Source organism: Citrus clementina, unplaced genomic scaffold (assembly GCF_000493195.1).
Source record: "Citrus clementina cultivar Clemenules unplaced genomic scaffold, Citrus_clementina_v1.0 scaffold_5, whole genome shotgun sequence".
NCBI lineage: Eukaryota > Viridiplantae > Streptophyta > Magnoliopsida > Sapindales > Rutaceae > Citrus > Citrus x clementina.
In genome coordinates, this window is record NW_006262201.1 from 30,099,078 (window position 1) to 30,114,420 (window position 15,343).

General features: G+C 33.2%; 1 protein-coding gene across 1 annotated transcript; it reads right to left on the reverse strand.

The window, feature by feature from the left end:
* Nucleotides 1-6,956: 6,956 nt before the first annotated feature.
* Nucleotides 6,957-14,665, reverse strand: LOC18040212 (disease resistance protein At4g27190). The gene is given in 6 exon segments (XM_006432939.2): nt 6,957-7,145; nt 7,249-8,674; nt 8,676-9,497; nt 9,830-10,267; nt 10,989-11,078; nt 11,821-14,665. Coding segments are annotated over 5 exon segments (5,127 nt in total). The 5' UTR covers nt 14,227-14,665; the 3' UTR covers nt 6,957-7,145; nt 7,249-7,303.
* Between the last annotated feature and the right edge of the window lie 678 nt (nt 14,666-15,343).

Genomic DNA, 15,343 nt, shown 5'->3' on the forward strand with positions numbered 1-15,343 from the left:
TCTTAGGTTATCCCTTATAGCTTTAAGGCCGGTAAACCGGTGTCCGTTGGATTAGCATATAGAAATCCAACGGTGGATATATATACTTGGAGAACAAAATTCAAGAGCAAAGCGAGTGCTGGGCTGCAGTTTCTTAAGGAGATTTATATGTCCTCCTCAAAAATAAATGTTTTAAGGTAGATATTTAGACTATTTTATCATAAAATAAATGTAATTAATTTTCAATAAATATCTTATATAAATATATATTTATTTTTTTAATTACTAATGACCTTTAAATATACATATATACATATCACTAATTCAAAAAATAAATTGTGATTATTTGTTAATGTATGCGATTACTTGTGATGGTAAACAAAGTAGATATGGTATATTTTGAAGTTAAATTAAAAAAAAAACAGAGCTTTTACCATTACTTGCCTTATCATCTTTTAAATTAGAATTATTATTCTTTTATTTTTCAAGTTGCCAACTCATCCGCATTCTTTTTTATTGAATTTGAAGATCAATGATTATAAAATTGTGTAAAAATTTTAAGTCAAAACTTTAAATTAAAATAATCTTTAAATTATTGAGAAATAATAACTTAGTATAACAAATATTATATCCTATAATATGCAGAAGCTGAAGCAGCAAATTGGGGGCTGGAAATTGCAGAAAATGCAGCATGCATCCCACTGATTATTGAATCAGATTGCCAAGACGTGGTGAATTTAATCACAAAAAAGAAGAGTAGCAAGGTGGAGATTTTTTGGACTATCTCGGAAGTTCATGAAAGGCTGAAACGTCTGAACCAAGTCACTTGTCAACATACCCCCAGAAGCTGTAATAGTATTGCTCATACTTTAGCTGGTTTTGCTTTAAAAGTTGTGTAACCTACTATTTGGTTGGAAACTTGCCCAACCCATCTGCTGTACTTGTTCTCCTAGTTACACTTTCCTTTCAAAAAAAAAAAATATCCTATACTTTATTGCTACAAAATTACGAAACCTTATATTATATTATGTTTTCATATTTCTCCTTTATAGTGAAGACCATACTTCTTTTTTAATAAATGTTAAAGTATTAACTTAAATTTTTTAACCAACACAGTCGACCCTTAAGCTATATATATTATAATATCCCTATTCTCTCACAGATTAAACCAATCTGATCTCAGAGTAAGTTGATACCATGAGTTTGCATTTGCCATCAAAGGAGCATCATTACTAATTAATATAGATTCGATCAATAGGCATGATAATAAATTTTTTTATCTACAAACATTATTTTTGAAAATATTATATCTTTAAACTTAACTAAATATCTTTTAACCATATATGTACAGTTTGTTTGATGTCTTTTAAATAGTGGAGATTACAACAGAACAGATGCGAATTAGTAGTGACGCTTGAGTTCAGAAGATTGAAGTTAAGAAAATTAAGGAAAGGGTAAGGATGTATTTTCAAAGTGAATTATTGAGAGTTCAGAGATCTTTGAAGATTACTTCCGTCAAGAGCTGGGTCCCATACTCTTATGCCTTTGTCCTCCAATCAACCATAAGACAAATTATTATTGAGTGTGAACAGACTTATTAACCACCAAATTTTCAAACTTGTGATCCCTACTGAATCTGCATTCCCCTTTACAAAAGTAAAAAAAAAAAGGGCAAATAACGAAACAAAATTCTGTTCCTTGACTGCAAGTGCTGTCGGCATTTTCAGACTTGGAAGACCCTTCTACTTGCAAGATACCACTGAATTTGTCTTTTTTTTTTAATTACACTGTATTATCTTATATTTTATAAAAAAATTTAATAAATATTATAAATTATAAATTTTTATATTTAATATTCTCAAGATAAATTATCAAACAAATGATTCATTTACTATTTTTTCCTTTAAATTTTTGTTATTAAGAAGATTTTTGGATATTGAACGTGAAGGGCTCAACTGATCGCTAATTTTACAGCAATTGCCCTTTTCTTTCTCCCCAAATTGTTTTGAAAAATATCCAGACTCATTCAGCGAAGTATCCGAGGCCAAATGGCTAAAAGATGGGACACCCACATGTGCTTCTAATTACAAAATCTAAAGTTAGGGGACCATAACGTACATTTAATATAATTTATGATAGGGGTCCGCCTATGTTATCACTGTACAACAGGTTTTGTCTTTTCTGACTCAATTGCTGTAAACGTTTGCTGAGCCCCTTGTACTCGATATTATTTACTATTTATTTATAAGTATTATAAACATTTCTGCTTACATATTATATAAAAATTTAATTTGTTTCCTTACACTCTTGTTCATTTACTATTTTTTTGTAGTATCAAAAGAATTTATATTTACAACCATGATATATTAATTATCATACCACTCTAATATTAATAAAAAGACAAAGACATCCTTAAATTAAAACAAAAAAAAATACTTTCTTCTTTTGAGGAATTACGGTATCTCATCTTCCACCACTCATCCTCAACAAAATTTTTAAGGATATAACCATTCATCTTCTTTATAATATCATATCACAATAATTAATACTTTCATGACAAAATAAAAAATAAATTCCCATAGAATACATTCCTCTCCACTATTAATTTCTCTTCATCAGTAACCTTTATCGACAATTAAAACCACCATTAGACTCATCATAAAGAGAGAGTAAGAGAAAGGAAGAAGAAACGAGAAAAAATATATGAACCTTTTATAATTTTATAGTGCGTTCACTAAACGAGAATCGAAATGAGGTGAAATCAAAATGAGAAATTAAAATCAAAATAAGTTATTTACTGGAACTATATAAATGGTAATTGAAATAAGTTGTATGGTCATTAATGTGTTTATCTCGTCTTAGAATCAAAATTGGAATGAGTTAAATTATAATAAATTACTATAAAATCATTAATTAATTTTTATCATAATTATTATTTTATATTTTTAATTATTGTGATTATTATTATTATTATTCCAAAAAATAATTATTATTAATATTATTGTTAATTATTATTAACCATTAAACTAAAAAGTTACTATTAATTATTGTTAATATATTAATTAATTATAATACTTTTTATTGTTGTTAATAATAATAACTTTATGATTGAGTGTGAACAGTCCGACTTATTGATCACCAAATTTTTAAATTTGTGATCCTCATTGAATCTGCGTTCCCCTTTGCAAAAGTGAAAAAAAAAAAAAAATTGCAAATAATGAAACAAAATTGTCGGCATTTTCAGACATGTAAGACCCTTCAACTTGCTTTCGAAGATGGAAAATGCTACTCAGCGAGAATGCCGAGAGAAACGGCATACAGTTTGTCTCGGCCCCACTCCACGTGAAGACTTTCTCTTTTCACATTTTTTACGCGTTTCTCTTTTCTCTCCCCCCACGTGAACACCTTTGCCTTTTGCTCGTTCAGGTGAAAGTTTAGAATTTTGATCTTATTTCACAAAGCTAATTTTTTTATCACAAGCAGGAGAGAAACGGCATTTCTTAGCAGTAGTTCATCACTGTAGTAGCGAGCGAGTGAGGAACAAAATTACCAACAATTCTAAAAAAAAAAATTATAAAAAATGATCACATGCTATAATTAATCATGACAATTGACAACATTACTCCCACCGAGCAAAAGTTAACTGCATCTTCTCCCACATTTAAAAAAAAAATTATATTATATAACCCACCAAAGTATAAGGAGTCTTTCCTTATAAAAATTAATAAATTACTCTTTATATTAAAAAATTAAAATTTAAAATGAAAATGATTGATCATCAATTATTATTATTATTAAATAATTATTTTAAATAATAATAATCACAATTATTATAACAAACAACAACAATAATTAACTAATGTCATTTTAATAACTTATAACAATTCATTTTTTATTTCAAGATAAAGTAACCATATCAATAATAATATATGTCATTTCGATTCTAATTTTTACAGGTAAAGTAAATAATTTATTCTGATTTTTATTTTTTATTTTATTTTATTCTATTCTAATTCCATTTGATTCTGATTCCAACCAATTCTAATTACCGATTAAAAATTACATTGTTACTACTTTAATAATAACTAATGATTCTCCTCACAATTCTTATAGGATTATCCTTATTTTAAAATATATTTTTTATTCGTGTTTATTATAAATTAATTAAATTATATCAATGAAAATTAAATAAAAATTTAAGTAATAAAAATGAAAAAATATATGTTTTGGTTTGAATAAAAAATTAATAATAAAATATTTTTCTTATATATTTTAAATATTTTTATTATAATAAATATTTATTTTATATTCTCAAAATAAATTATTAAGTAAACGATTCATTAACTCATTTTTTTTCCTTTAAATTTTTGTTATTAAGAAGATTTTTGGATATTGGCCGTGAAGGGCTCAACTGATCATCGCTAATTTCACAGCAATTGCCTTTTCTTTTTTTCTTTTTTTTTAATTGTTTTGAAAAAATATCCAGACTCATTCTGCAAAGTACCTGAGGCCCGCCAAAGCGCCGAAAGTTAGGACACCCACATGTGCTTTTATTTACAAAATCTAAAGTTAGGGGGGGTGTCCATAACGTACATTTAATATAATTGATGGTTGGGTAAAAGTCCATTAAATTTCAATATTCTATTATTTATTTTTATATTAAAAAATTATTAATGTATGAAAATTCTTAAAAGTTAACGGAGAAGGAAGAGAAAAAGAAAAAGTGAATACAAAAGAAAATATAAAGAAAAAAAATTAAACGAGACAAAAATATGTGGCGTGGGTCATTCATATCTTTTGTCATTTCTTTTATAGAGGTACATAGGGTAGATATTTTGAAGTGAAAAGCAAATCCAAAGTTAATGAAAAAGAAAAAAAGAAAAAGTATAAATAAACGGTATTCGCCTCACTTTCAAACATCTAGTTAAACATGAATTTCCTTTTACCAAAAGTAAATTTCCTCTCGGATTGTCCTCATTACGTCAAACACGAATGATGACGACGCTCTGTCCGTTTCTGGCTCTTTGCTTTTCTCTCTCACATCATATTTAACTGTTGGATCTTTCTACTATGCAGCTGGTGTATGCATGATTCCTTGTGACATGACATACAGTCAATTAAATTCTGACATGCTTGCAATAAAGACTGTTAAAGTGACCGGTTATTCCGGTTGAATTCACAAGATCTCTTGTTTGTGTGTTTATGTTCCAAGTTGGCTCTTTGCTTTTCTCTCTCACATCATATTTAAGTGTTTTGGATGGTGGCCATAGATTCCAATATTTCCTTCAAGAAAACTACAAAAAAATGATCAAAGGCATCAATTTCTACACTCTCACCGAGCAATACTCTTAACCCAGAAGTAAGTGTATAAACCAACCCCAGTCAGTCCATCAATGTCGTCAACCTCATACAGCATAAAAAAAATCTGTGTCCATTAAACCGCCATTTAAACCGTCTTTATTGAGCCATTAGACTATTCGTGTCGTCTTCCCATCTCGTTGTAGTATTTTGCCGTTCAAATCTAGTTATCAATTGGGGAAAATGGGGACCAATCTGCAAGTCTTTAAAATAGAAAGAAACTTTAATTGGACAATATATTATAAGTCAACATTATATAATTACTTTGAACACTTATATAACTCAATCGTTCGAGGTTGAGTGAGGATAGTACGATACTTTCTCAAGTTTTCTGAGGACATTCACGTGACATTGGACTATTGACTATAGTCAAGAGAGAAGTCCAAGGATGCAAGTGATGATGACAGATTCACAATTCTTTTGAAGAAAATATTTTATATAAACTTAATTATATGGTATAAAATGATTGGCCTTAATAAAATTAAAAAAATAATAAAAATAATACACGCCTGGGTCATGCAATATTTTCAACCAACTAATTTACACGCAAAATTAAACTTTATGAGTACATTTATTTGCTAGCAGAAACTCTGCCAAATTTTCCGAAATGTGAAAGTGAACACTTTTAACAACGGCACATTCAAAGTTAATGTTGATGCTGCTGTTAATTTTGAAAGGCAAAAGGCCGGCCTGGGGGTTGTTATTAGAGACTCATGCAACAAAGTTAAAGTGGCTGTTGTGAAATCCACTCTATTTACAGGGGATGTAAAGACTGCAGAAGCTGAAGCTGTTGAATGGGGGTTAGTGGTGGCAAAAAGTGCAGCTTTTCAATGCATAATGGTGGAGTCAGATTGTCAAGAAGTGAAGTTAATTAACAACAAAGAGGGCAGTAGGACAGAGGTTATGTGGGTGATCTCAGAAATTCAAAGTCTTAGCAAGGATTTCCAGAATTTCAACTGCTATCACACTCCTAGATCATGTAATACTCATGCCCATTCCTTAGCTAAGTTAGCTCTAAGGAACAATGAAACTGTTGTATGGCTGGAACCAATTCCAGTGGAAGTCGAATCTGTGTTATCATCTTTGCTTTGAAATCGTTTATTTCCTTCTCAAAAAAAAAAAAAAACAACGGCACAAAATGCCTGTGATAATGAAACAATGTACCCTTCGTGCCTGCTTTCGTCTAATAATATTTGATACGTACATATTCATTTTAAAATTGGCGAATCGTAATAAAAAAATTTATATATAATAATTGAATGAGATCCATGGTTCACAATTGCAAATTAAAGGTTGGTTTTATAATAAAAATCGTTTTGTGCATACCAAATTAGAAAAGATTATAAGTAAATTAAGATTTTCAAAATTTGACTAGTATTATATTACGTACATCAATATAATATAAATTTCTTATATATATATTTTACTCTGTAACCAATGCTTTCAAAAACTTTGTACTTGTATGTTTGAACAACTTTTTTCGCTTTCTATTTATATACGATCTCATTTATGTTTACATAAATTTTCATATGTACCCAAATTAAGCATTAAATACACACACTTTGGTAAGACACATTTCTAGTATCAGAAAATGATATTATATTGAATGTAATGCTTCAATGAATTTTATTACTATATACTAAAATACTCAACGATCTCCATTAAAAAAAAAAAAAGCATGATTAGAATGATTAAAGATCATTTGATGAGGAGTTTCATCATTAACTGTGTCGAAACACAGCAGCAATCCACAATACACTTAACACGAGAGGGGCACACAAGCATGCATGAATCTTCCACCATTAAATCTGAAATCATAAAAAAAAAAGAAATAAGATGAGTGTTGTTTTACGGTCTGAAAGCCGATTCCAAATAATAATAATAATAATAGTAATAGTAATAGTAATAGACCTTTGTTAATAATTACTACTAGTTGTCTCTGCCTTTTGCATCTTCCTCCTTTGTATCATCGTCCTCTTCCAATCACACGGCTAGACCAGTATGTCTCGAGAATCTCTACTGCCTTCTCAGAGATCCCGTTGTCGTCATGACTTCGTAGATTTTCAATCTTTTCTAATCCCTCAGCCTCCTCAACCAACTGGGCATATTGATTAAAATCTCCAACGGCGGTACCCGTATTCATTTCAGCTAACCCGACCTTCAAAATGTTCTCTAATCCTTCTAAGCAAACAGTGACGATCATTGGATCAGCGCATAGAAGCAGATCACACAATGGTTTTATACACCCCTCTTTCACGAGGTACTTGATTTGCTCATGAGTGCCAAACTTGGTGGCATTCGAAATTGCCCAAGCGGCGTCCTTCTTTGTATCAAATTCAGCATTTTGAAGTAGATTGACAGTGGGACCAATTAAGCCGGAATCAATTACCGCCTGAATCTGTTCCCTGTTTCCACATGCGATATTTGAAATAGTCCTGCATGCATCCTTCTTAATGCGTTTTCCATGATTATGGATCAACAGGCCCAAAAGGTATGGCAGTGCACCACAGTTAATTATATACTGAGCCTGGAAATCATCCCCCGTCACAATATTTCCAATAGTCCGCAGGGCAGGAGTGAGCACTGAGGATGATGAGTGACCAAGGAGCTCAACAAGTCGTGGACAGACACCTGCCTCGATCACAGCTTGAACATTGTCATTCGTACCATCAGAAAGACAGGAGAGTGCCCAGCAGGCATCAGTCAAGACCTCTTCATTGTTTGAACGAATAAGCTGTGCAAGCGCCGGAAGAGCTGGCCTTACCTGATCAAATGGTGGTTCTGGCTTGCCCTTGCATAAATTAGACAATGTCGTTGCGGCAATTCTCAGCATTGAAAGCTTAGCATGCTTATTTAACTCTGCCAGCAATGGAATCAAAGCTCCTTCACTAAGCACAAGATCACGGCATCCAGATGAGTCACCAGCAACATTTCCCAATGCCCAAACAGCCTGCTCGCGGACATCATCACTTGGGGAAGCAAGCAGCTTCACGAATATTGGAACGGCACCGTGGTCAATCACCACCTTAATGTTCTCTGAATTTCCAAAAGCAATGTTTGAAAGAGCCCAAGCAGCCTCATACTGAAGTTGCGGATAGTCTTCCCTCATAAGAAACTCAACAAAGCGCTGGACAACGCCAGATTGTATGACTTTATCAATTTGTGGACTCCTCGCAATCGAAAGCAGTTTGCTGAACTGAGTAGTTGCTTCCAGCTGTAGGCCGCTGTCATCTGACCAAACCCCAGCAACCATCCCGGGTAAACTCGCCTACTTATTTTAGGAGCAGGAGCAAGAGGAGGAAATTAAGTTAGGGATTTGGAGTGAGAGTGAAAGTGGAGAAAAAGCAAGAGAGGGAAAAAGCTGATTGTTGAGAAATATATACCTTTCGTATGGTTGTGTTAAGGTCGTCCTTCCAAGCCCAACATGCTTTACCCCGCCCCTGCACTTTGTGTAATTTGGGCGTACTTAATTTTCCTTCAGAGAAAATCTTCATATCGGGGCAATCATCCACCACTAATCTTTCCAAAGATGGGAACTTGAAAGCACAATTGCCAGAGCAGAAGCTTGTCAGACTTTTTAAGTGTAAAAGCTTCAACTCCTTCAATTCTCTGAAACTAATAACCTCATCTTTTGCTACAACATCATCCACCAGTACTATTTCTGTTATCATATAGCATGATGCTATCTCCATATATCTAAGTCGCACCAGAGTCTTTGCAATTGAGGATGTTAATACGATTTTCAAGTTGTTGCAATGCGATACCACCAAATTTGTAAGATTCTGAAAGGATGTCGATGATGGCACTAGATTGACCAAACGGTCACACCCCACTACACGTAGAATAACCAAGTTGTTCGCAACAGAGGACTCCTCTATCAAAATGTGCTCCATAGGATAAAGCCTGTTTGCTTCTCTTATTTCTACCCACATCCCATTTTCAACCTTCTCATACACCAACGGGGCACTATATCCTCGTATTTGGAGGACTTTCATTGTGTGAAGTCTCTGGAGGAAGTCACCAAGTGATAAAATAGTCCGCTCATCACCCAACGTCACATAAAGATATTTTAGTTTGCAAAGCAAGCCTTCAGAAAATAGATATTTATTTGTTACTAAGTGCTCTGCATCAATATTCAACTCTTCCAAATTAGGAAATACCTGGGAGATCAATCAGAACCCAAAAAAAAAAAAAAATGCAAGATGAATCAATTGATGAGAAATATAAGTTACCACTAATTTATAAAATATATTTTATTCAATAAATCTTAAACTTAAAAAAAATAGTAATAATAATACGCCTAACATCTAGAATAATTATGAATGAATACTATACACTAATCTGTAAGAGAGTTACGTTGCTGACAATTTGACTTTTAGTAAGAAACCAAGCGATAAAGGCAAAGGCAATATAACTCTAAAGCTTTATGATATAAACTCTCACGGTACATACATAAGAATTGAAAAATTGATTATAAAATTCTTGTACGTACCCTTTCCATCAAGATATTAGTAGTTCTTTTGTATCTCGCCATCAATTCACGACATCCAGATATCATTAATCCTTTCAAGGATGGAAATTCAAGAATATCAAGATCTCCAGTGCAGAAGCTTGTGAACTTTTCAAGACCAGACATCCTCAGATATTGCAACTGGGGAAACGTTACAATATTATTCTTCATTTCTTCTTGGTTGTCCACGACTATTAACTCTTCCAAGACGGGACATCTGACTATCTCAATGCGTTGGAGTCGAACCAAGCTACTAACAGTAGCAGATGAAAATAGACATCTTAAATTCTCACAGTCCCACAGGGTCAAGTGTGTTAAATTCTGAATACCACAAGACATGACTGTAACTTGGTTTTGCCAAATCCTCTCAACATTTATTGACACCAACTCCAACTTCTCTAACTCTAGTAACGGAACCTGCTCGATCAAAAAATTAACTTGTTAATTACAAGCAACAATCATTTCTGTTGATCGACAAATCAATAAAATTACTCTTTCTCTGGTTATAGTTCTTTTCAGTTTTTCATACAAACAACCGTTAATCAAGTTTTCCAAATTATTCCTTACTAAATGTATAGATTTAGACGGCGGCTAATATAATTCATATTGAAAATATTCTTTGATTGTAACGAATTTTGTAATATTAAATTTTGGTTGATTCGCAATAGGACCTACTATCCAGCGCGAGCAGTTCTCGGGGATTTAACTACTGGCACCTCGATTATATAAAAATTTGGAATATTTTCAAAGGAAATCACATAATTCCCCCTTGCAAATTAGGCGAGAAGAGTCTCATCAACAATCAATAAGCAGATATCACGATGTTTATTCAGTGATTACAACATATTTATATATATATATATATAATATATTCAGTGATTACAACATATTTAGTATTCCATAACATGATGTTTATAATAATAATTATTATTAATTCACTTATTGTGTTAGAGTACCTTTTCTTTCTCTAAGAATGTATTTGTTACACCCTACTATACATCGGATGAAAAATTTAGAATAATTGTGAAATATAATTATTAATCACTCTTTGCCATATTTGTTATCAAACAGGAATATAACAAAGAAAAAAAAACAAAAATTATAGAGAATTAATAAGACGATTGACTTATTAATAACTGACCTTCTCAGGGAAAAGCGTATTAGAAATTTGGACATTGTCCTCCAAAATGATTTCATGTGACTGCAAATCATTAGCTGATTCCTCTTGTCTCTGTTGACATTGCAGGTGTCTTGATTTAAGAGTGTAAACTTAATTGTGAACACAATCTTAATGCATAGATACAAGATGTTTAAAAATTAGTATAATAAACTTAGCACTAAATCCAAATTTGATATTTCGGATTCCATGATTAAGATTTTTTAAATAAAAATTTAATTGAGTTAATTTAAAAATAAAAATTAAATATGAAAAATTAGACTTGCAATTATGGATTTAATTTTGATAAATAATGAATGTTCTCTTTATATTTTTTTTAAAAGGTAAAGGAGCATACAAAGCCCAAATTCATTTTTTTAGTCCCTTACTCTCCCATGATTCAAACTTGGGTGGTTGTAGGAGGACTGAAAATATATAAGACAGTTAACTTCACTTTTTTTTTTCTTTTTCTTTTTTTCATTTTTTGTTGAGAGAAAAGAGAAGAAGGATATTACAAAGCATGAAGCTCGTGCAATATGAGGGCAATTATGGTTTTTTCTTTAAATTAAAATGGTAAGATTCTGAAGCTAAAAGATTAAAATATTAATTAAATTGCAAACATTAAAGATTTTTTTTCCAAAATTGGTTGCTTTGAAAATGAGAATAATATAATATTTGAAGACTTTTCAAAATTAATTACTGTGATGCACTAGAAATTTCTAGCTTTAGTCTAATGTATAAATTGACAAAACGATATTAGAATCCCAGGTGAAAAGAACCCTCTCACACCAATTATTTAAATTAGGAATGATCATACCTCTGACTCTGGCGAACTGAGGGCGAGGCGTGAACCCCTCATCTCGAGACGCTTGAGATGGGAAGAGCCCACTTTGACTAATTCATTACGAAAATAATCGACATCTTGCTCTTGCAATCCACATAAGCGAAGGAATTCAATTCTCTGCAGTTGCACGATCAGCGAATCCTTCAAGCGAATCTTGTCATATAGCTCGACTCTGAATTCACGACACCAAAAGTTGGTTCTCTCCCGAAACCAACCTCCATGTCCAATGCTTATTCTGTACCTTTCCAGCTTCTCCAAGATCAGGCCTCTGGGCAGAGTGCTGACGTCACGGATGTCTAATTCCAAAGAGGTCAAGTTGGGCAAATGCTTCAACTCCTCAAGGCTTGCATTCTTAACCCCTTCCACCTCCACCTCCCACTCCCATTCATCAAAGCTATTACCACCTATATATAGTTCTTCTAAATGGGATAATTTTGACAGTATATTTGGCGGAATAACTTTTAGGTTCCAACATTCTCTCAAATCAAGCAACTTTAGCCAAGTCAATTCACCTACTTCTACCGGCAACTTCTTAATTTTAGAACCTCTTAAGCAAAGGATTTCTAGTTTCTTCAAGTCTCCTACAACACTTAGATCACGCAAGTTGCAGCGACACAAACTCAGTGTTCGAAGGTTTGACAGGAGACCAAGTGATGAAGGCAGTGACCGTAGAAACATGCCAGTCAAGTTTACAACTCTGACCTCGATCATCCTCTCGAAAAAGTTGTTTGGCATTGTTAATGATGAAGATTCACGACGATCAGCACGTATAAAAAGAAGTTCGAGTTGAGGACATTCCAGTACTTCAGGAAGCAAATTAGTCTTGATACCATGTAAGACGATTGAAGTGCAATGCTTTATTGCACTTCCGTCTGACCATTCCCTGCAACCATCAACCTGCTCATTTGTAGCAGTAAACACATTTCGTTCAGTAGATGCAATTGATACGGCGACATCGCGAACTACATCATGCATAGAAAACAACTCTTTCTTCTGGCTTATATGGTCAAGCAACAAACAAGAATCTTTGAGCTGGTGCACCAATGTATGTACTCGATTTCGTGCTGCTTCCATCTTATTCACACCTTGAAATAAAGTCAATCCCATACCAAACATTAACAGTTCGTCAATAGATGCTATGGCTGTATATCCTATTAGCAAAAAGATGTTCTTCAGCTCCTCCCCTACCAATTTGTCGTAACTCCACTTTATGGCTTCATATGCATCTGGCTGTACATCCTTAAAATTCGATGAAGAAGGCCTTCCTAGTTTTTCCAATGCATCCTTCCATTCCTGTATGCTCTTGTTCCTTAATGCCCTTGCAACCGTCACAATGGAAAGTGGTAGACCTGCACATCCCTTTGCCACACCCCTTGCTACCGATTGGAATTCACTGCCTTCAATATAATCACCTGCCATCTTCTTGAATAGATTCCAAGCTTCTTCTTCGTTTAAAACACCAATTGAGAAATTTGGTCGAGAATCCATCTTCCTAGACAATACATCTAGACTTCTGGCCGTCAGCAATACTTTACAACCTTTATGACCATCTCCATGAGGAATTCCGACAACCCGCAAATCAAGATTTTCCCAAATGTTGTCTAAAATTATCAGGATCTTCTTCTCTGCTTCTATACGTTTAAATAAGCTGTTTGCCCTTCCTGATTCACTTTCCTCATGAAACTTCAGGCCTAATTTATCTGCTATTTCTCCTTGAATCTCTCGTATGTTTTTATTATGGGATACCTCAACAAGAACCACTTGATAAAAGAGTTCACTCTTGACTTTCCTAGCAACTTCTTCCGCCAGGTTCGTCTTTCCGATTCCGCCCATTCCATAAATCCCAAGCATGTTGACATTGGGATTTTTTAATGCATCCATTATTTCATTCAGAATGGGCGTTCTTGATAGAAAGGCCTCGTAGTCTTTGTTAGGGATAAGCCGAATATCCTTTGGAGCAGTACGGTAGGAAATTCTATCAAATCTTCGATCTCCTCGGACTTTGACAACAGCCTCCTTCTGCCTCTCTGCTTCCTTGCTAAGTCGACGGCGGGTCTTCAAATTAGGACATAATCCCCCGAAACAACGCTTACTTGCAGCGGCTTCATCTTCTGTAAATTTATCTGCCTCTTCAATGACTTTGTTGGCCCCTTCAAGCCAATTCCTAACGTTCTCTTCACTTTCTTCCCCGTTTCGTTCAGCCTCATCAACCTGCCTCAACAATGACTCCCTCTCAGACTTCAGATCGTCAACTTCTGCCTTGAGATTCTGTAAGTTGGTCGTGTACTTACTCTCACGCAAATAGCTAATTTTGCGATATGCGGGAGGAGCCAAGCACTTCACAACTTCTACAACAATAGTAAGAATGATTTCAGCCATCTTCAGTCCTTTGTCCCTGTCTCTCTATCTCTCTTTTTCTGAATTTTTGAAAAACAATTGACTATTTAGGAAGCACACTGAGTGATTGAACACAAGTGACCACAACAAGATAGAGAACAGAGGAAAAAAATAGAAAGAGTGGATGGAGAATAAAACCGAGACAGCGGCACAGCTGGACACAACTAGATAGAGAACAGAGGAAAACCAAATAACAAGACTTAAGATTACAACAAACAGAGGCCAAGTATTATTGTTGAGATCAGAAGGTGGAAAATTCAAAAGAGTTGATGGCAGATGCTGAATAACAAAACAACAATAAACGCAATAAACAGAAGCAAAGTGTGTTTGTGATCGACAGACGGAAGTAAGGAAAGCGGTTGTTGATTGAAAATGAATGAATGCAACGAAAGACTGATGTTAAAAACTGATGTCAATAGCGAAGGAATAATTGAACTTTCGCTGAATTATTGTTTGTGGCCTTCTTTTACTTTTTATTTGTGGGCCATGTCTTTTGGAACTAATCATCTTAGCCTATGCCTTATAGCTTGAAGGCCGGTAACCGGTGTCCGTTGGATTAGCATATAGAAATCCAACGGTGGATATATATACTTGGAGAATAAAATTCAAGAGCAAAGGGAGTGCTGGGCTGCAGTTTCTTAAGGAGATTTATATATCCTCCTCAAAAATAAATGTTTTAAGGTAGATATTTAGACTATTTCATCATAAAATAAATGTAATTAATTTTCAATAAATATCTTATATAAATATTTATTTATTTTTTTAATTACTAATGACCTTTGAATATACATATATACATATCACTAATTCAAAAAATAAATTGTGATTATTTGTTAATGTATGCGATTACTTGTGATGGTAAACAAAGTAGATATGGTATATTTTGAAGTTAAATTAAAAAAAAAAAAAACAGAGCTTTTACCATTACTTGCCTTATCATCTTTTAAATTAGAATTATTATTCTTTTATTTTTCAAGTTGCCAACTCATCTGCATTCTCTTTTATTGAATTTGAAGATCAATGATTATAAATTTGTGTGAAAATTTTAAGTCAAAACTTTAAATTAAAATAATCTTTAAGTTATTGGGAAATAATAACT